A 21,596-nucleotide genomic window follows, 5' to 3' on the forward strand; every position below is an offset into this window, starting at 1 on the left:
TTTTCATGCCAGTGTCAAATAAGATCCCAAATAAGAGTAAGCACAGTAAACCTAAAGTTATTTTAAGTGAGGCAGGGCAGTGCAGTTCTGTCTCAGCATGTCAGAAAGACGCAGGCACAACATGACAAAGCAACAACATGATGAGACAATATGATTCAGGTGTGAATCATAATCACGCAAGCAAAGTTCCCTCTAATGTGCATTTGGGCATGGCTGTGCACTTGTGAACTGCAAAACAAAATTTTCAAGCTTATGGAAGCCCACATTATTTTTGTTCATGTGCTGCTGACATCATGACTAGGAATGTGCAAAACTACCAAAACCAGTGCAAAATGTGATGTCATCTGCATATGTAGCAGCAGTGCTTTAAAAAGAAAACAGCTACAGATAAACCTGTCGTCACGTTAAATTTTTTATTTGAAACATGGTAGAAAAATAACTGTCTCTAGGTGCCTAAAAATTAAATAACTAACTATCATTAACTCCTCTGCATTGAATGTTTTCTCATTTGAATTACATAAAAAGAAAAAAAAAAAGTCTCAGTGAAATATTTGAGAGAAATGTATGGGTCGGTACATGGTTTTTCTACTCTAGTGGCCCAACGGTTTGCCCAGCAGAAAATAGGTTTGGCTGACCAAGAGTACAAATTAGAGGGAATATTAATTATTAGACAGTTTACTTCAAAATAAAGGAGATTGTCCAAAGCATATTTTCACATTGACAAAGATCACTGACATTTACACTCAAATCAACACATGGAAGAGACAAAACCATGAAGCACTTACAGAGGCTCAGATTCTTCAGGGTGCAGGAAGTACCTGTTACAAACATCCGGGCTGTTCTGAACAGGAAGTGCTGGATCAGCCATGCCAGGAGACACCAGGAAGCTCCGTTTGGTGGCATTGGAGATGGGAACCGTAGGCCTGGCACTCTTGGGCTGAGTCATTGCTCTTACTATAATACAAATCTTAATTATTAACTCAAATTAGCAGAACAACAGGCAAAATATGAGGATGTTGGTTGAATCTTCATGCAAACTTTGTGTTTTAAGTTTTGTATTGTAAAGCCAATAAAACTTTAAAATTCAAAATTAACAAATTTAAGCCCCTTCACTCAACAGTATGACAAATTTACTGCCAAAAAAAAAATTTCTTCACCATCTTTAAATTCCTGAACATCTCTCGGCTGGACAAATTCAGGCTTGACGATCTCAAACCACCAGAAGAGCTCTGCTATAAATACCATGACATTGTGCTGCAGAAGAATATGAACAGCGAGAGAATCAAGAACAGATCTGTGCGGAAATGAAACATCCTGTTAATGACAAGACAGATATTATACATAACTGAATAACTTACCTTGAGCACAGGAGGTGCGTACAACATGTCCTCTAGAGTCAAATAAAAGCTTTTGTTAAGGTACTCATTGGCGAACTCTTTCAGCAGCTGGATATTATAAAGGCTGTCTGCTATTGAGGTCACCTCTTTCAAGCAGATATCTGTAGATAACAGAAAACACAAAGTTAGCAAAAAAAAGCTATCCTGAGGCATACAGCCTCTGACATTCATGAACGCTAAATCAAGGGCTGAATCCAAAAGAGGTCAATATTTGCTTGGGAGTTGAAATATCAGAAAAGAACATTTCACAGAATATTTACTTAGCTCAAGAGGCAATGTGCAGTGAAGCACCAAGGGAATAAAACTACAAATCAATCAAAAGTATAAGAAAGCAAACCAATAAAACCCTAGAAATTAAGCATATAAAACCTACTGTATTACAGTATATGAGATATGCACATTTCTAGGGCCTCTAAATTATCAACATGATCAATGTTGTGGAAAGCTGAAATTTGTATTGATTTTTATAAAGTAAACATAAGTATAACTTTTACAGTGTTAGTAATATTTCAAGGTGACAACGGCATAGCTTTGATCATTAAACTAAGCAATTAAATATCATCTTACAAAGAAATATTATTGGGAGATACTGCACCAAAATACATTTGCTCAGTTTGACTCTCTGAATGTTTTTTTCCCCTCCTCAAGTTCCCCTCCTACATCATACTATGTGAGCAATAACTGCCTGATGTCTGATGTATCAAATATGATATTCAGATATTAAAAAAAAACACTTTTCTTCAGTTTTTTTAAATATATTTTGTCTGAAGGTTCAGTACAATGTTCCATTTCAAAATAATTTGATTTTTATTAGTTAGTTAGTTATTTTAGGCTTAACAGGATTAAAATGAAGTAAAGCATCCGGCTTAAGGGGAAGTGTGTTAAAATACTTTCTCCTTTCCCAGCTAAATGTGCAGCAAACAACTGTAAGCAAACCATTCGTATGATTTTCCAAAGAATGTAAGCACTGTGGCGCCTTCAAAACATGTCTTGTTTGTTTGAGCTGCCTTACATAGCAACAACCGTCTGAAGCTATGACGTAACTCTGGGGTGGGGTGAAGGAGGCCGTAGGAGTGTTTGGGAAACCTGATTAGGTTTGGTGCTACAAGCAGTGAAAAGATTACACACATGGCTTTCTTTAGACTAGCTAACTAGCATAGTATCTCTAGGGTTATTTCACTCTACCATCAAGCTTCATCAGGTCTGGGCAGTAGTAATGGACCACGGTCAGCAGTGCAGCACCATCACACACATCCCTGATCAGGTCCTCCAGCAGGGGGAAGTAGGGCAGCTGTCTACCTGAGGCATGATCCCGTCGATACCGTACCTGCAGGTGACATGAGAGGAAGCCAAACTGTCAAAAACATCCACAACAGGCTGTATTTAAAAAAAAAAAAAAGTGACCTTTGGTATATGGCACTGGCACTGTGTAGGCAAGAGAAATATATTTTATCATTGAGGCTTTGTATTTGTAAGAATATTTGCTGATCTAAATAAACTAGAAAGGGATTTAACATAGGGGAATTAAACTATAAGACAACTAAAAGGAATAATTCACCCAAAAAACTAAATTGGCATTATTCACTAATCCTCATATTGTTCCAAGGAAGACAAAAAGAGATGTTTAGCAGAATGTCCAAGCTGCTCATTTTTTTAATAATGAAAGAGAAAAGGGACCAGAGCTGTCAAGTCACAAAAAAAAAAAAAAAAAAAAAAAAGACACCATAAATCAATACAACCGTCGCACTAAAACAAAATTAGACTAAATTAAAATCATCTGCTCCACTGTAGCTCTAAAAGTCCAGGCCCAGTTCTCATTCACTTTTGTTGTGCAGTCGAGAGCAGTTTGAATATTCTTCACAACTACTCCTTGTGTTCCATAGAAAAAGGAAATTATATGAGTTTGGAACAAAATCATGGGGATTAAAAGATACAATTTTTATGTTTGGGTAAACTGCTCCTTTCAGCAACAACACAAGAGAACATTGATTAGCCACAACACAAATAACTCAACAAAAGCTAAGGATACGAATCACAAGATCAGAGCGAGAAACACTGACACACTGTTGATACATAAAGGACTACAATTTTACAGTCTTATGAATATGCACAACATTGTTGCATAATACACCTTCATAAACTAAAAGAAAAAGAAAAATAGAAACCTAAAGAACATGCAATTCGCAAAAGTAGTGGTTGACTGATACAGATTTATTGATGGCCAATGTTGATATCTTAAAGCAGAGTAGCCGATGGCCAATATAAAGCCAATGTATATTTACATTTAAATTTAGTAAATAACAGATGCATAATTTCTGCAATGAAATTTAAACGATGTTTGTTGCACGGTTAAAAATATGCTATACATATAAAATAAAATAAAAATTTGTGCGAATAAACCCAACAAACATAAGTAGAGTCTAAATCGCATTTTATTAAATTCAGAAATACCGAGCAAATAAAGGGAAACATTGTAAACATTATAAACATAGCTGGGCTATATGCTATTTTATTTCCCCGCAGACTGAATCATGCACAGAGGTATATGTATGAAAAAAGTATTACAGCACTTCAATTTGTTTGACTAGACAAAACGATGGCAGCACACTACTGTAGAAAGAGAATGGGTGCTCCTATGCATCTGCACTTAGGCCCAGCCAAAATAAAAGTCCCATTTTCAACTATCAGCCAGAGGGGGAAAAGGTATCTGGCAATGCCGATAATTAAAAAAATAATAAAGCCAAATATTGGCCTATATATACACCAGTCTACCACTACACAAAAGCCCTCTACACACTGATTATGGCAGCCATAATCATAATTTTATGAATGTACTCAATCAATTGTGCAGTCCTAACAGTCACCAAGTCTAGGTTTCAGACAGGACACAGTGAAAGTTAGAAAGCATATCTAAAGGTAAAGAAGCAGCAGAATGGAGTGAGAGGATCTCTGTGCCGTTTGTGAAACCCCAACAGACTCCAGCATGCAATGGGCCAGTACAAACATAAGATCAGGCTGAAGGACCACATGTCAGAGAGACAGACAGAACAAGGAAGATGGAAATAACTGCAAGAAATTAGAAGATGAAAGCTGAAGTTAGAGACTCAAACACACACAGACGCTCACACAGATACACACACACAAGTACGCGCAGCGGCATGTGTTAGCTCATAACTGCATGTGCTCAAAGGGTGAAAGGCAGATCATTTTTGCGATTACAGCGTGAGCCACTGGACAAGCGTCTCCCAGTGTGCACTGATTAGATAAAAGCGTGGCCTGAGTGGTGATGGCGTACGTTGGGATTGACACATACTACTCGTGCAGTGGAGAGGAAGCACTCACAGCCAACTTACAGGTACTAGTTTCCAATACCATTTTGAGGGAGACTATCCCAGTAGCGAGGGAGGAGGTTAAAGGGAAAGAGACGGGAAGAGGAGCAGAGAGGATGTAAGGTCAGGGGAGAAAAGAGCAGACAGATGTGACCCTGCTATGAGGTTAGAGGAGAAACAGAAGGAGTGATGCCACTGAAGATATTAGATCATTTCCATAAGGCTGTTGTCACATTAGTACCATCTATTCAGATGTGAGTCTTGCCATTTCAGTTCACACCTGTTTATGATCTTGTTTACACCTGGTAGTAACACCTGTTGCATTTGACCCCATCAAGTGGTCGGCCAATTCTGTGTCTTAACACTTAAAAATTAAAGACTGCACGATTTTGGGAGGGTAAAAATATCAAACTGTGTTTTTTTGGGAGGGGGGATAAAAATTGTGACTGCGATTTCAAATGCGATTGAGAAAACAAGTCCAGGTTTGCTGTGCTTGATTGCAGGGCTGTACAATCTGGCCCAAATTTTGTGATTACATATCAACATGTGTATAAAAAGTCATTTATTATTATTACAAAGTTTTCTGTAAATGCCCAAATGGAACTCTTTTCCTCCAGAACAGTTTGAATGATGTTTTCTAGACAGATACAACCACATTTACAGGAGACAGATGTGAAAAACCAGGTCTAAACAGCACTCAAGAATCAGAGTTTTACAATGCATGTGTGAAACACTTGTGCTGGGATTTCTGGTACCTTCTGATGACTTGGAGATTCCAGCAGATGTTGTTTTGATTTGTGTTCCTTCTCGGTGATCTCCCTCATTTTCAGATTCACCTGCAACACAAAGAAGGGATTTTTATGACACAAAGAATTCATAATGAACATCTGAGGTTTATAAAGTTTTCTTTTGAAAGTGCTGGCAGAAATCTCCATGCCAGCATGAAGAGACATGCTCTGGCCAGGCACTGAAAGTCCCCTACAGGACTAGACAAATGCAAGTAAGCTATTAGTACATCATGTAACACACAATGGTTTATTCAAACATAACCTTTATAAGTGTACTGTTCCAAAGACACACACCTTGTTGATCCAGAAGACCATAGCATCCTCAAGGTCAAAGGGGAGCTCCTTGGAGGCACTGAATGTGGAGAAACGCTTCACGCAGGTCACAACCTTCTCAATGCTGATCATCTCCACGGTGTAGGCCATCATCAAAGCATCAATCATGGGGATGTGGGAACTCTGTGCCACACAACAGAGAAAGAAATGTCACACTACTCTATTAAATGCAGCATAACGAACAAGAACATGTTACATTTTAAAAAACAATTTTGACAAATAAATGTGATGAAAATGTAGTATTGTGACACTAAACATTACATCACAAGTAGCATTTGTTGTAGTTTTATTTTACTTTTTTAATAAATACTACAAATAAATAAAACATTATTATCATCAGTTATAATATCTAGGGCTTGGTTTTGACAAATTTCAGCACTCAATCTGATTTTGATTCATACTTTCGATTACAATTTGATTCTAAATTGATTAGTTTGGATATATCAGGTACAGTACATAGCAAACTTTCACAAGGTAAAATAAACATGAGAGTCAGTTCGTACAACAGTACTATTAGGGCTGTCGCGGTTAAGGAATTTCCCTTGCGGTCATTTTGAGTGGCTCAATAGTATGCGGTATTATATATATATATATATATATATATGGAACCGAAACTAAATCGCGTTGAAACAGGAAGTGAAGTAAACAGAAGAGAATGACAAAATAATGGTCCACATAACAAAACATAAACCTGACATTAAGATCATTAGTATATTGTTAGCATATATATATATATATATAACAGTTAGTTCTGATCCTCGAATCTGACTGACAAGAGACTTTACTTTGAGCGCCACTTTTAAAGGCTCAGCTGACCAGCAGAGCGTCGGATGCTAAGACAGATTTGCTTTCCTTGGACATGACAACCTGTTTTCACAGATATACATGACTCAGCCTGAAGGACAGAAGCAGGTAATCGCACGCGATCAGTCGATCTCTCTCTCATTCGCTGTCTGTTTAGGCTTGTTAAGTGCAAATTTACTGAGCCTCTGTGCAAATCAGCATGGAACACATTGTTATCATTGCTAATATTCAGTACACATGCACGAAGTGTAAAACAAGAAGGGCGTAACCTTACGAAAAAGAAAACACTGAAAACATTCCTCTGCGGTTATGCTCGTCAATAGCGCGGTATTGCGATATTGCGGTTATCGCGACAGCCCTAAGTACTATAATATTGAAGGTTAAAATTACCTGATTTGTTTACAATCACTTAAATTACACTCAATTAAGTTTAAGTTATAATACTAATTTTACAGTTACATAACTATTTCTACTCCAATTCATTTTTTAAATAAACATTTAAATGGTGGCTGTGATAAATTTGACGGATTTATTCAAATTAAATATTGAAGAACAGTAAAAAAAATTATAATGAATGTGTTATATGGCGCATATATTTACCAAAATGCTCCACTCTAGAATTAATTTTTCTAGCTGACTAATGAGTTTATGGTCACCTTTTTTTTTTCTTTTCTTTTTTTTTCCTTCGGAGGTAAATGTGATGTTACGTGACATATTTACAAGCTGTTACACTAACATCTTTCCGTGGTTGAAACACTGATTGAGTGATTACATGAGACAGGAAAAGGATTTTGGGAAGTTGTACTCTTTCTTGTAACACCTTTGGATGTTCATTCATGTTTGTTTCGGACTGTGACTGGTATTAAAGCAAAGGAGATGATCAGTTCATGTGCTCTTTGCGCTGCCGCTTCTCTTGAACTGAGGTGCTCTGTCACTCTACATTAAACAGTGCCAAAACGCTCTTTATTTTTATTTTTGAATATTGTAATAAAATGGGCAGAATTTGAAATCTGAGACTTTGCACAAGCACAAAGCTTATTGCGATTTATTGGATGGGAGGCGCGCTACAACATTCCATTCAACAACTGAAAACAGGCTAGAATAATCGATTATTGGGATTTAAGAATCAATATAGTTTTGTAAAATTACAATAAACAAATCTATACTTTTTCTATATTATAATATCTATAGTATAATTTACTATACTATACTTTTTTTTTTTTTTTAACAGGACATTGACAAATACTGTACTTTATGAGCTAGTAAAAGAAACGTCCTTATACTCAGATAGCCCTAATGTTTCAAGGAGCTCACTAAGAAAGGTAAAAATGTGCACACGACTCTGTGGGAATAATTTCATCCTATTTAGCCCAAAGAAGGTCATACTGCTCTTAATAACAAAGCACCAAGCTCAGTAAATCTGCCAAAACAAAGCACAGTCAAGATGAAGTAAATCACATAATATTTCACATGTGTCATGAAATGTAAAACCCTTTATGTAACTTTCATCATGCTGGCTACAATCCTGAACACTACCTCATGATTTAAATCTATTACAAAGTACACCAAGCATTTCAACATTTAGTCTTAGTCTGAGAATATGAACTGTTATACAAAGCCCACCCAGTTACCATAGCAATCCTAACACCAGTCAACCAGTGACTTGTTCATACGGGCTCACAGTACGTCAGCACAATCACAGCAGATTGATCCCTGACTCAAGGCAATAGTGTCAGCAAACTTCCAAAGAGTGTTTTTCCCAGATATGCATGCAAAACGTCTGACAAGCATAAACCAGAAGACTGGAACGTGAAGAGCTTTGGACTCAGATAAACATAGGACTAAAGCAGAAAAGCACAGTATCACACTTCTACCATTTATGCAGTATGTCTACGGTGCACAGTATGCAACCTGCATGTAATAAACACATGACCAACTACATTTGCCAATATGTGGATTACCCACCTTTTTCCTAACGAGTCTACTGCATTTTAAATTATGGAAGGCATTTCCGGTAAACAATAATTTAAATCATAAGGTTGCGCTACAAGTAATCTTTATCCATCCTTAAAATTCTATTTTCAGACTTCAAGAGAATAATAATAATTACAAATGACTTGCTTCTTGCGTCAGACCAAGGCTGCACCTCATTGCTAGTTTTACTTGATCTTAGTGCTGCGTTCGACACTATAGATCATGACATACTCATAGATTGATTACAAAACTATACGGGTATTCAAGGGCAGGCTTTATAATGGTTTAGATCCTACCTATCCGATCGCTACCACTTTGTTTTTTTTAAACGGGGAGCCATCTCAACTATCACCAGTAAAGTATGGAGTACCACAAGGATCTGTCCTAGGTCCTCTGCTATTTTCAATATACATGTTGCCCCTTGGTGATATTATTAGAAAATACGGGATTAGTTTTCATTGTTATGCTGATGATACTCAACTATATATCTCAACAAGACCAGATGAAACTTCTGAACTATCTAAGCTAATAGATTGTGGTAAAAATGTAAAAGATTGGATGACCAATAATTTCCTCCTATTAAATTCGGATAAGACCGAGATATTACTTATTGGAACAAAAAACAGTACTCAGAATCTCTTGGATTACAATTTGCAACTAGACGGATGTACTGTTACTTCCTCTACAGTCAAAAATCTGGGTGTTATATTAGACAGCAACTTGTCCTTTGAAAATCATATTTTCCATGTTACAAAAACAGCATTCTTCCATCTTAGAAACATTGCCAAGCTTCGAAACATGCTACCCGTTTCAGATGCTGAAAAGCTAGTTCATGCATTCATGACCTCTAGACTGGACTATTGTAATGCACTGTTAGGTGGTTGTCCGGCATCTTCAATAAACAAGCTACAGATAGTCCAAAATGCAGCAGCTAGAGTCCTTACCAGGTCAAGAAAATATGATCATATTACCCCAATTTTACAGTCTCTGCACTGGCTACCTATTAAGTTCCAGATCAATTACAAAATACTATTACTTGCCTATAAGGCACTAAATGGTTTATCTCCTGCGTACCTAACTAGTCTTCTACCATGCTACAATCCAACCCGCTCCCTAAGGTCGCAAAATTCTGGACTTTTGGTAGTACCTAGGATAGCAAAGTCCACTAAAGGAGGTAGAGCTTTTTCACATTTGGCACCCAAACTCTGGAATAGCCTTCCTGATAACGTTCGGGGTTCAGACACACCCTCTCTGTTTAAATCTAGATTAAAGACACATCTCTTTAGCCAAGCATTCACATAATAATCTTGTACTGCATTTATATCTAATCAAATGTACATTATAATTCTTTAGATTGGGTTGAACAAATCATTTTTGCTTGAATAGAACAGCAGCTACGCTAATTACGTCTCTATCTGTTTCTCTGATTCTAGGAATTACTGAAGCGTCAGTCTGGATCCAACCCTTAAAAAGATCCGAGAGGACCAAACACCTGAGAAGAGATGATGGCAACCCCTCAGAGGACCACGGAGGATGCCAACCCTCAGACAACATACACAATTACCAATTAAGTCTGTCATAACTTAAATATATTGGGTTTCTTCTTCACATGTGTATGTGTGTATGCATGTATATATGTATATATGTATATATGTGTATGTGTATAGTAGAAACTTAATTTCCTGTAAAGCTGCTTTGCAACGATTGTATAGTAAAAAGCGCTATACAAATAAACTTGAATTGAATCGAATTGAAAATAATGTGACACTTGATATGTTAACGTGACCCGGTATAACAAGAATATTTGGCAAGTGCTCTTTTCAGTCCGCTGCATTCTTTACCTCCTGATTACTTTCTATTTTCCTTCCTTCTGTTGTAACTATATGAAAAAAGACAACAAACACAGTGCATATGCAGTGTGCTCTCCCGATGGAATGTACTGGGAATCCCTCATTTCCCCCCCCCAAATCCTCACGTCTTTTCCTAGGTTTGTTTTTGCATTGATGCTGTAAAATTTAATTGTTACATATGTAACATAATACAGACAACTTACTACAGTGATATTTAACATAATTCCGTAATATTGTTCAAACAGATTCAAGCTTTAGAGGTTATTCAAAGTCTTGTTAATGCTTTTACATTTTTTAAATTTCCTTTTAATGTCCAATGGTTGAAGGGTGAGTACAATAATATCACCTCATTGTAATTTGGTGATTGTTTTTGGGAAATTATTATTATTGTGTTTATACAATGAACCTTGCTGGGGGTTTTAAATAGTAACAGACAATACTGCCAAAAAGCATCATGGGGAGCAGGAACAAGGTGGAGAACCAGAGGAAACTTTGCCCCACAATGCAATACTCTCAACTTGACCAATGAACCGGTATCTTACAAGTGAACCAGAAGTAATATCAGCCATGATTTTTTTTTTTAAATCCTCATTATTTGATCAAAATACCTGAAACTGCAAATACACTTTGCTGAATTACACATGCAATTTAAGCAAGTTATCTAGTACACATATGTTTGAAATGTGTATCACTGCATAATGTGTTCTGTCTCACACTATTTTAAAGCAGAAAGCAATTACACTACCATTCAAATGTGTGGTGTCGGTAAGATTTTTTTTTTATGCTTTTGAAAAACATCTTTTGTGCTCACCAAAGCTGCATTTATTATCAAAAATACTGCCATTTTCTATATGAACATATTCCTGTGATGGTAAAGCTGAATTTTCAGCAGCCATTACTCCAGTCTCACATGTTCCTTCAGAAACAATTAAAATATGCTGATTTGGTGCTCAAGAAACATGTTATTATAAAAGTTAAAACAATCGTGCTGCTTAGTATGTTTGAGGAAACAGTGATCCATTTTTCAGGATTCTTTGATCAGTCTTTACTGTCACTTTTGATTTATTTAATGTATCCCTGATGAGTAAAAGCATTCATTTCTTTCAAAAAAATAAATTAACTCCAAACTTATGAATGTTAGTGTACAATGAAGTAGGTAGTATTCCATTCCAAACTTTGCCTATGTGTGCAGTTACACAACAGGATTTAGTGGTCAGTCAAAATGGCATAAAACATTCACGTCACGAGATGTAACAGAGAATAAAGAGATTACCATGAGACTTTAAAATAGTATGCCCCCTAAAGTCCAAATAAACACAGAAGCATCTACGCCAGGGGGCAACTAAATAGGATGCTAAACATTTATTTTCATAGTACAGTATATACAAATCCTTCACATAGCACACAATAAATTAAACCATATTAAAAATATCACTTCATGTCATAAAGGCGTGAAACTCATTTTGACTTTCTTTAGTACTCCACTCCGAAAATGCATGCATGTAGCACTGATGTCTGAGTTTAGAGTGCTTCAAAGCAAAAAAATTACACCTCTACATTTTAAAGTCATTAAGCTGTACCTACACACCTCACAAAGCCATTCTGTTCAGTCTAACAGGTTTGTGTGGATCAGACCGTACTAAGCTCTGTACAGGGTGTGGGCTCGACCACAAAGATTTGCATTTGAAGTGATAAAAGCACGAGTGAGTGTACAATGCTGATTCACCAACATCAGTGATTGCCATTCAATGGAGAAGGCACACCACTGGCTGAAATAACACGGCTGTGAATCAATGAAATCCACTCCGTCTGTGCTTCTTTAGCTCAAGCACTGATCTCACTAATTGTTTGGACAGGTGATTGTAGTGGTTATACATGAAGGGAAAAAACACACACTGGATATGCCAACAATAGCAGCTTTCTCCTGTCAGTGCAGTAGATATCTGCAACAGGAAGAGCTCTGCAAACCACAGATTCCATGTCACACTTGCTTTTTTTCCTTTGTCTGGATTTGGACTGTAATTAGTGCTTGCTAAGACAACCATCACTATTATTTCTTCCTCCAGATAAAACGCTGGTGCTTGTGCAATGCATGCGAATGATGCTTCAAAGCACGTAGCTTACTGAGGAGAGGGTTGCTTGCTATTACTAGTTTTTGTATCAAATAATGCCTTTAGAACTGGGGCTGTAAGCAACTACCTTCAAACCTCCCAGGACACCCTAGCAGCAACTTAAAACAACCTAGAAATCACACCGTAATATGACTCAACCATATCTTGACAGCAGAATATCATAGAGAGTTGGGGATGGGCTCTTTTGACCGGGAGCTGAGTACTGAGGTCCATACGGGACTCCTGCTGTATCTTGGCAGCAGAATATCAGACATATGGGGGTAGGGATCTTTTGACCCATGGCAGTGTACAAAAACCATTTCAAACATCAAAAGGTTTGGGTCAGTGAGACTTTTAAATTGTTTTTGAAGGACATCTCTTACACACACACCAAAGCTGAATTTATTTTATCAAAAATAAAGTTAAAAAAAAAAAAAAAAAGTATTAGTGTGAAATATTATTACAATTTAATAGAGATGTTCCGATACCCTTTTTCCCTTCCCGATACCGATTCCGATACCTAGGCTCAGGGTATCGGCCGATACCGAGTACTGATCCGATACTGTGTATCTGGTTATACAGCTATACTTACTAGCCCTGTATGAATTGATACATACAATTATTTTACGGTGCGCTTCACCATAGATAGATAGTCTGGCGAGTAAACAAAAAATATAATATATAATGTTTGGAAAAAAGTACACTCTTAACATCAGTCAGTCAAGCATTATAAATATATTATGATAATCAAGTATTATTTAACGATAGAACTTTAGCAATTAGAATTAAAACTTGGTAACCATGTATGAATGCATATTAGTCATTTTAACTGAACTTAGGGAAAAAGGGTGGTGGTGCTTTTTTGATCATTCAGTGTTTCTGTAAAAATGGGGGGAAAACTATCAATAATACTGATAAGATAATAATAATCATACTATGAATTCTACTAAGAACAATATAAATGCACTAAGGATTAACGAGCTGCTGGATTCATGAATATTAATCACGTTGTCTGCATTGGCTCGAACTGATTGGCTGAAATCAAAACAGGGACGATAATAGGTGAGCGCCAGCCAATGAGATTGTCGTTTGCTCATTAGCTCCGCCTACTACCGGAGAACCCGGCAGTTAGAATTCCAAAGGAACTCTGTTATTTTGACAGAAAAATACAACAAAGAATATCGTTTACATACCATTCGGAATTGACGCGCTACATGTAAAAGACTCTCTCTCTCTCTGCGTTTGAGAAAAAAAGCAAAGCGACGGTGAGTTGTCTGCTTCACACTAGAGCTTACGGTACGTCAAATACAGGTGCGCTGCGCATTCATTCAGATGAACTGAAAAATAGATAGCTTGACGGAGAGGGAAACTCTGAAGCGCTCAGTCAGAGTGTTCGGCGAGTGACAATATATCTGTGCTAAACTTATACATAGCCTCCAACTCACACACTGGCGAGTAAAATCTGATTATTTATCAGCCAGTGGCTAATATTAGACATCATTTAGTAGCCCAGGGTGAAGATTTAGTCGCATATGCAAGTGATTTACTGGCAATGTGCTAGCACGTTTGTATTTCTTCTTCGCTGCTCTAAATAGTGGTTGCTTGTGGCAACACAGCACAGCTTCCTGTGTTTGCATTCTGAGCAGCGAAGAAGAATTGATTTCCTATTTGCAGCGTTAAGCAAAGCTAGCGCGCATAACTATAGGTCTTGTTTAAGAAAATGGTATCGGATCGGTACATGGGTTCAAGTACTCGCCGATACCGATGCCAGAATTTTTTGTGGTATCGGTGGAATTTCCGATTCTAGTATCGGAATCGGAACAACCCTACAATTTAAAATAACTTTTCTATTTCAAAATATTTAAAATGTAATTTATTTTTGTGTAATGGCAAAGCTAATTAGGGATCCACCGAATTTTCCTGCAATTTTCAGCCGAAAGAGAAAAACGTCCAAAAATATGATCCAAAAATATATGCTGCTCTGCTCACAAGCACTGATAATAACAGCAAGGACTATACATTATTTGGATAAGTAGTAAAAAAAAAAAAATATATATATATATATATAGCATTGAATTTAATCAAATAAAATATTGATATATTTTCTGTACACTTGTGTTACTTTCAATAAAACTGCTTATTTTATTGGCTTGTGTTTTTTTTTTTTGTTTAATTCAGCATCATTAAAATTGAGTTAAATTAAAAAGTCTTACAAAATTACTTTTATTTAATAAAATAATAAATAACTATTGCAAAGCATTTTCCGTTTCAGTTTTCAGCCAAGTGCATCCAGAATTTTCTGTTTCGGCCCAGAATTTTTATTTCGGTGGATCCCTAAAGCTTTCAAAAATGTTGGAAATGGCTGTGATGCTTAATATTTTTTGTGATATTTTTTCAGGATTCTTTGTTTAATAGAAAGTTCACAAGAACAGCATTAAATTTGAAATTCAACTTTTACCAGTGACTTACATCACCACGTTACACATATACATAATGCCCAACTACTGGCTGCTTTGGCCTGCCCACAAAGTACAGTTAAGTAAGTGATTTTTCTATGTCAAGGAGACCCAAGGTTTTTTTTCTTTTTTTCCTGTGAGGTAACACACTGTATCAACCTTCAATACTGATGCCATAGTTATCATAGACATAATACTGTTTACAGCCGTTCATGAAGCCTTGGGAGCTGAAACCCAATTATGGTAAGGGCCGTTACATGTCCAACACACACTCCAAGCAGCCAACCGTTCACAACAGACTGGACAAGCTGACCAATCAGCGCAGACTGGGCTTTTGCGAAAAGGTGGGCTTTAAAGTGACAGGAACAAAGTGTTTCAGGCAGAGGGTGAAAAGAGAACTGTATATCATGTAAATGTATCATAGCCAACCCCAAAAATAAAATTTACTTATTGAGTTTTTATATGGGCATTTTCATGTGTTCTTGCTGAATAAAAGCATTAATTTCTTTGTTCTTTTTTTTTCTTACTAATGCTAAACTTTTGAATGGTAACATGTTTGTATATAAACATATTACATTCATTAATACATGTAAATCATGCATATTATTAAATATATAACCCCATATATACACATACGCAAAAATTGTATGAGTAGCGTTCCAAACATATCCAAAGATACAAAATGACATAATACGTTTTGAACGCAACATTGACGCACCATTTTAATTGGCTGGCAGGTCAGATCTGAGTCGGTGACAGGCGTGTCATCACCCTCCATGACATAGATGCCTTTGCGAGACAAGGCCTGGATGACTGACTGGTGAGACTGCAGAGAGGCCACCTGGTCTCCTTTGAGAATGAGGGCGCACACGCGACAGTACAGCTCACAGGACAGCAGTAACCGGATCACCGGGGGCTTAATGTGCTCCTGGTCATACTGGTCTGTGTAGAAAGGGTCTCGCAGATCCTCTGGGATGTGATCTGAGAGGAGGAGAAAACAATAAATTAGGATATAAAGATATTAAGACCCTGATGAATAGGCCTACTGAGGATGTTTTCAACTATTATTGCTGCTTCAACTCTGCTGCATCTGGCATCAGATGCAACCTACCAGCAATCCCTTGCTTTGTTGCCAACTAATGCACTATGTGCTAGACAATAGCGTGATGGTGTGAAAAGCCAGCCATAGGGCTCTACCCTCTTCACGAGATCTCCTGTGCAGACGCAGATGAGCTGTGGCAGCTGGGGTTTGGCTGCAACCAAAAAGCTCAAACAGAGGGAAGCAAGGCCAGACGTGTCCTTGTCTGGGCAGTCATTGCTCCATCCGTCCACACCCACCTCACATAAATCCACACCCTCTGCACCGGTATCCCCCAGGAGAGGCATATCATTAATGTGAAGGCCCTGGGTGCAATCATCCAGCAGGCGTTTATGCGCACACCTGCCCCCTCTGATATCCCACGTGGAGCGGTCTGCTTTGTTCCAAACCAGTATGTCTACCACAAGCAGGCATTGTTTAAAGAATGGTACTTAATAGTAAGTAAAAAGAGTAAGTAAGTAAGTATTATACAATTATGACGCAGGAAAGTAATCACTGCATTAGCATTGCGTAGCATGTACACAGGGATATACAGCTGGAACATTATAATGAATGACTTTTTATATGAATGTATAAATGTTGTGTCTACTTTAGGTCCTATAAGAGATCAACATATCTTTTGATTTATTCAGCCATTTCTAGTTCATTTTAAATGGTCATGTGCTGTGACAAATGATTCATTAAGCATATAATATATAATTTCAATTATATAAATTGTCGATTCTTATGAGGTCATAAACCTGCAGGCATAATAGTTAAGAATTCGCTAAGACTTCACAATATGCATTAACTGACATTACTAACAATGAGCAATACACTTGTTTGGTTCATATTAGCTCAGGTCCATTGAATAATATTAACAGACCCTTGCTAGTTCATGTTAACTACTGTAGTTAACTAATATTAACAAATGAATGTAAATTATTGTAAAGTGTTGCCAGAATTTCATCTTAGTGTATGTTAACTATATTAAACATGAAAAATTCACAAATCTACACCAAAGGGCAAAAGCAGAAGATGCAGAAGACAGGGTCCCAGTTGCAATCGTTTGCTTTTATACTACATCGCAGATTTAAAAAAAGAAACTGAAATGGACATTCAAAACAACATTCAAAGCAGTGATTAGCAGAATGCAAAGGAGCCCTCCAAATCTGGGCCACTTCTAACTTGGCCTTCATCACCAACAATTACTGGGCCGAAACAACTCTGCTTTAACTGCAGCTTTAATGAAGGGAATACCCTGAATAACAGATGAGCCAGAATGGGAGGAAAAGGACAAAGAACTGAATAAGGGTGGGATAACTAACTGTACTTGAACCTCAACCCACAAACAAGCACATATCTGACCCTCCAAGAAATGCAATGAATTACCTTGATACACATATTATTATTACGGCAAACTGACACACCTTGCATAGACCGTTCAGAAAATTAAACATTCAACAGCAGAGAGAGAGAGAGAGAGAGAGAGAGAGAGAGAGTTTCCTCAGCATTAAAACGAGGTCAGGAGTCTTACACACCACATTTCTGTTTCAGTCACTGATAATGGCAGACCGGGGTGCCTTTTTGTGTGAGGGGGTACAGGCTACATATCCGTACATGCTTGAAGAGCAAAATGAATGACAAACTAAATGAATACATGACATGAAAAAGTGAAAAAAAAAATGTTCCACCCATTAGAAGTTTGATGTAATTTGGCCACACACAGCACTGCTCATATGTAACAGTCATTAGTGACTGATACTAGAGCAGAGGCTAAAAATATACCTGGAGCAACTATGGCTTCTGGTCACTGCTTTTTCCATACGCAGGTGCTCACACTGTTAACCCTGACTGACTACAGAATGAATAATTATGTCTCATTAGTGAGGAGTTATCAACTGTGCATAACCACAAGTTAAAGGCATCCCTAAACACTACTATTGTGTTTATGTTAATTAAGCACACTTCAAATAAATAGGAAAGCGTTTTATTTAACGTAACGTATACATAGATAATATACTTCTTTGGACAGAACTAACAAAACAGACTCTTGGTGCCCTGCATACAGTGAATACTCCTTATCTGCTGACAGGGAGTCGCTGGCATTAGGAAAACCCTTCCTGTTCATCCACAACATTTTAATAGTGCAAGCACTGCAGATAGGACAAATGCTTGTGATCCTGACTGTCAAACAACCACAACAGTGGACTCAGACCGGTGCCCTCCTACCCCAAAACAACTGCACTCCCCCATAAATCTCACAGACTGCTACTTCAGCGACACTTACATTATTCAACTAGACAAATCAATAAAGAATAGGGCTGATTAGGTCTTTTCAGGCATAATATTTGTGGGCAATATGCAACTGATACATATGTAACATTTCTTGACCTCTCAAGGTGTTGAGTGGTATTGTTTTGTGCACTGCTTAAAAAAAAAAAAAAAAAAAATTACCCTAACCCTAAATCAGTGCCCACTGAATTAATAAAGAGTAAAATACCAGCAATACCATTTCTGTACCATAGCATCACCATGGTGTTTAGATATTTTACATAGCTTGGCGTATCAAGTCAAGACCTCGGTACTGTACTAAAAAAAATGTAGCAGCTTAATTAGGAGCCTTAATTAGAATCAATGTTTATTTATTTAATTCTTACAATGAAGATTAATGCAGTGTTTTATTTTACATTTGATTACTATTTTCAATTTATATAGTATTTCTTGAATACTACTGTTAGATAGACCAACTTGAAAACTTAAACTTTTTTTTTCTTAATTTCTTATTTTTGTATTACTAACTGCTTACCTGTATTCAATAATAATAATAATAATAATAATAATAAAAAATTTATTTTGGTATCAAGAATTTCTCAATTTCAGCATCAAAAATATTGGCGTTGTAACAACCTTGTTTCCGGTTTAAAAAACAAAATTAAAGAAAACAGTAAAAGATACCATGCTGCTATCATGGTTGTTGAGATATGTATCATGGTATTCTTGGAAATACTTTGGAGTACTATGTAAATACCCTGGTAAATGACTTCAAGCAGCATCCATCACAGTTCCACAGTATTATCATCTGATCCCAGTGCAGTTCAATGTCCCTGTGCCTTTTTTTGTACGGTTAGGCAGAGTGAAAATACCATGGTTTTATTCAAATATCATTCGTACATAACACGGTATCCTGTTAAGTACTACATAAAGAACAGTTCTCAAGTAGTATGGAAATACCATTTTTTGGACATGTAACACAACAACGCCAAAGTAACTATGAATATGGTAATCATTCCCATAATCATTGCTCAATACCATAGTACAGAGATGGTATCAGGTGGTAATAGCACAGGGGAGCAGCATACCACACATCTGTCTAGCCAACTGTCTTTGATTACATATCACACAGACTCGTTTAATAAATAAAGACCATTTCTCTGTTCTCATTCATGAACACAATCAAACCAACTCACCGATACCGAAGGCTTTGGCAAACAGCCATCGCAGATTAGCCGCTATTTTGGCTCGGGCTGAATCATACATTTCCAGCGGCACGATCTCCAGCGCCTCGCCCGCCGCCTCCATCTTTCTGCGGGCGCTGTCAGCACCCAGCTCCGCATCCATCCTGCGACCACCGTCTGCAAACACACAAGCAAAAGCACTTTCAAACAACCTTAACGGCTCTCTTTTGAGGGCATACGGCGTTTCATAAGCTGCATGCCAAGCATCGGTGTGTGTGTGTCAGAGGCTTTGGAGCAATAACTCAGTTCTTTAGCGTCCAAGCTAGCTAGCACATGAGCAGCTTTTATTCCAGCACTACCCACTAAAATGTATAATATCACTAAAATACCAAACACAAACGACATGTACATTTGTTACAAACAGCTACTGAACAAAACAAACCTGACCGCCTGGATCCTGACTAGATAAGCTAGCCTGTGATTAGTTTATATGCAAAGTAACTAGCTAGCCGTCGCCCAGGTACCTAACAAACACCAAAATGATTTATTAAATGTTCAAACACTCACATGGAGAGGTAGATTTAACCATCTGTGAGAGCTGCTATCCTGCGCGTAAACTGGTTTGCATGTTTTGACTGAAATACAGTTACCAGCAGCTAACAGCTAATGCTGCTTAATGAGATGAGGACTAGCAACCCGCAGCTAAACAGCAGCCCCTTTGTCAGCAATTAATGAAAACAGCCACATTTACCGCCACGTACCTTCCAGATAATAAACTATCAACAATCCACTCTGGCAAATCTGTGGAAGAGCAATGAGAGAAAAGGGTAAAAGGCTCCGGCGGGAATCATGAGGCCACGTTTAGTCCGAACAGATACGAGTGAGTGTCGGTGGATGAATGACAAACCCTTGAGAGAATTACAGCGTTCACTACTACCACACTTCAAAAGAACAGCAACAAACACTGTAAATACAGTTTAAAATGCGAATTATTGGCGATGTGCTGTTGTGAATGAGAATTATGCAGATAAATCTTGTTATTGGGCCTGATGTTGTGTTTTGTTGAGAAAAGCACGCACCTGGTTTACCTGTGTTTTTAAAAGATAACTGGAAATGCTTATAGAATGACGCTAAATTCTTATGGAGGTGAGCTGAGCTGATTCTTGATCTTTCCTAGTTATATCACGATAATTATTTGCTGTATTATTTTTTATCAAGTTTATGGACATTCCAGCCCTATGGATTAAGTCAGATTACACATAATGAGTACTGATAAAACAGCGTGTTGTTTACTGGTCTGTTAGTTGTGATAATCCAGTTTATTATTTGCAGATTCCTGGTGAATTTATGAAGTGATGTAAAATATACAAATGTAGGTACTGTAACAGGTTTCAGTTTCCAATTTGTATATGGGTCAAAGAATAAAAGGGGTTTTCTAGTATCAAAAGTACAATACAGCTTAATTATATTTTTCTGCACATTAGAATGTCATTCATTCGGAGTAAAAAAAATAATGACCATCATACATTTTTACCATTTACAGAAGACACCCACTAAAAATGTCATTCAGTTTAACAATAGTTTATATTCCAAAATGTTGTCAGGCATATTTACAACAAAATTTAGAACAAGAGTCATTAGATGACTGTTAATTAACATATTTAATTGTCATTTTAAACCTTTACAAATCTTTGCCTTCAAACCACTAGGTTTTACCCATTTGTCAGCAGTTTTTAATCATTTAAAATATAATAAAATTGAGTATGATCATTTTTCTTTTATGTATTTCAATAAGTACATGTCAGAATAAGTGTGTCTGTGTCTGTCTGTGTGTGGTTTTAATTCATGTATTCTTATAATATTAATATTTAGAAGTGCTTTGACTGGTAAACTTTTCTCGGGTTTTCTACCACCAGCTTATTGGACTCATATATGTACAGGATTCTCTGTCAGCAGCCAACCATTGGTCTCTGACAAATCCTCTCCTTAATAACAAAGATGTTATTCAGAATAAATGA

General features: G+C 37.1%; 1 protein-coding gene across 5 annotated transcripts in view; it reads right to left on the reverse strand.

Moving 5' to 3' along the window:
• The window catches only part of camsap1b (calmodulin regulated spectrin-associated protein 1b), a 28,437-nt gene extending 7,859 nt beyond the window's left edge, over positions 1 to 20,578 (reverse strand). For 2 of the 5 annotated variants that reach the window (XM_058775380.1, XM_058775375.1), the window contains exons 1-9: positions 20,146 to 20,305; positions 19,591 to 19,755; positions 15,761 to 16,023; positions 5,809 to 5,970; positions 5,482 to 5,562; positions 2,583 to 2,724; positions 1,359 to 1,498; positions 1,158 to 1,254; positions 786 to 954 (exon numbers count right to left, since the gene is read on the reverse strand). In XM_058775380.1, coding sequence (XP_058631363.1) covers positions 786 to 954; positions 1,158 to 1,254; positions 1,359 to 1,498; positions 2,583 to 2,724; positions 5,482 to 5,562; positions 5,809 to 5,970; positions 15,761 to 16,023; positions 19,591 to 19,755; positions 20,146 to 20,167 — 1,241 coding nt within the window. In that variant the 5' untranslated portion in view covers positions 20,168 to 20,305. Of the gene's footprint in view, positions 1 to 785; positions 955 to 1,157; positions 1,255 to 1,358; positions 1,499 to 2,582; positions 2,725 to 5,481; positions 5,563 to 5,808; positions 5,971 to 15,760; positions 16,024 to 19,590; positions 19,756 to 20,020; positions 20,106 to 20,145; positions 20,306 to 20,339 lie in introns of those variants that run through there. The other 3 variants (XM_058775378.1, XM_058775377.1, XM_058775379.1) reach the window with 3 other exon arrangements.
• Between the last annotated feature and the right edge of the window lie 1,018 nt (positions 20,579 to 21,596).

Source organism: Onychostoma macrolepis, chromosome 05 (assembly GCF_012432095.1).
Source record: "Onychostoma macrolepis isolate SWU-2019 chromosome 05, ASM1243209v1, whole genome shotgun sequence".
Taxonomy (NCBI): domain Eukaryota; kingdom Metazoa; phylum Chordata; class Actinopteri; order Cypriniformes; family Cyprinidae; genus Onychostoma; species Onychostoma macrolepis.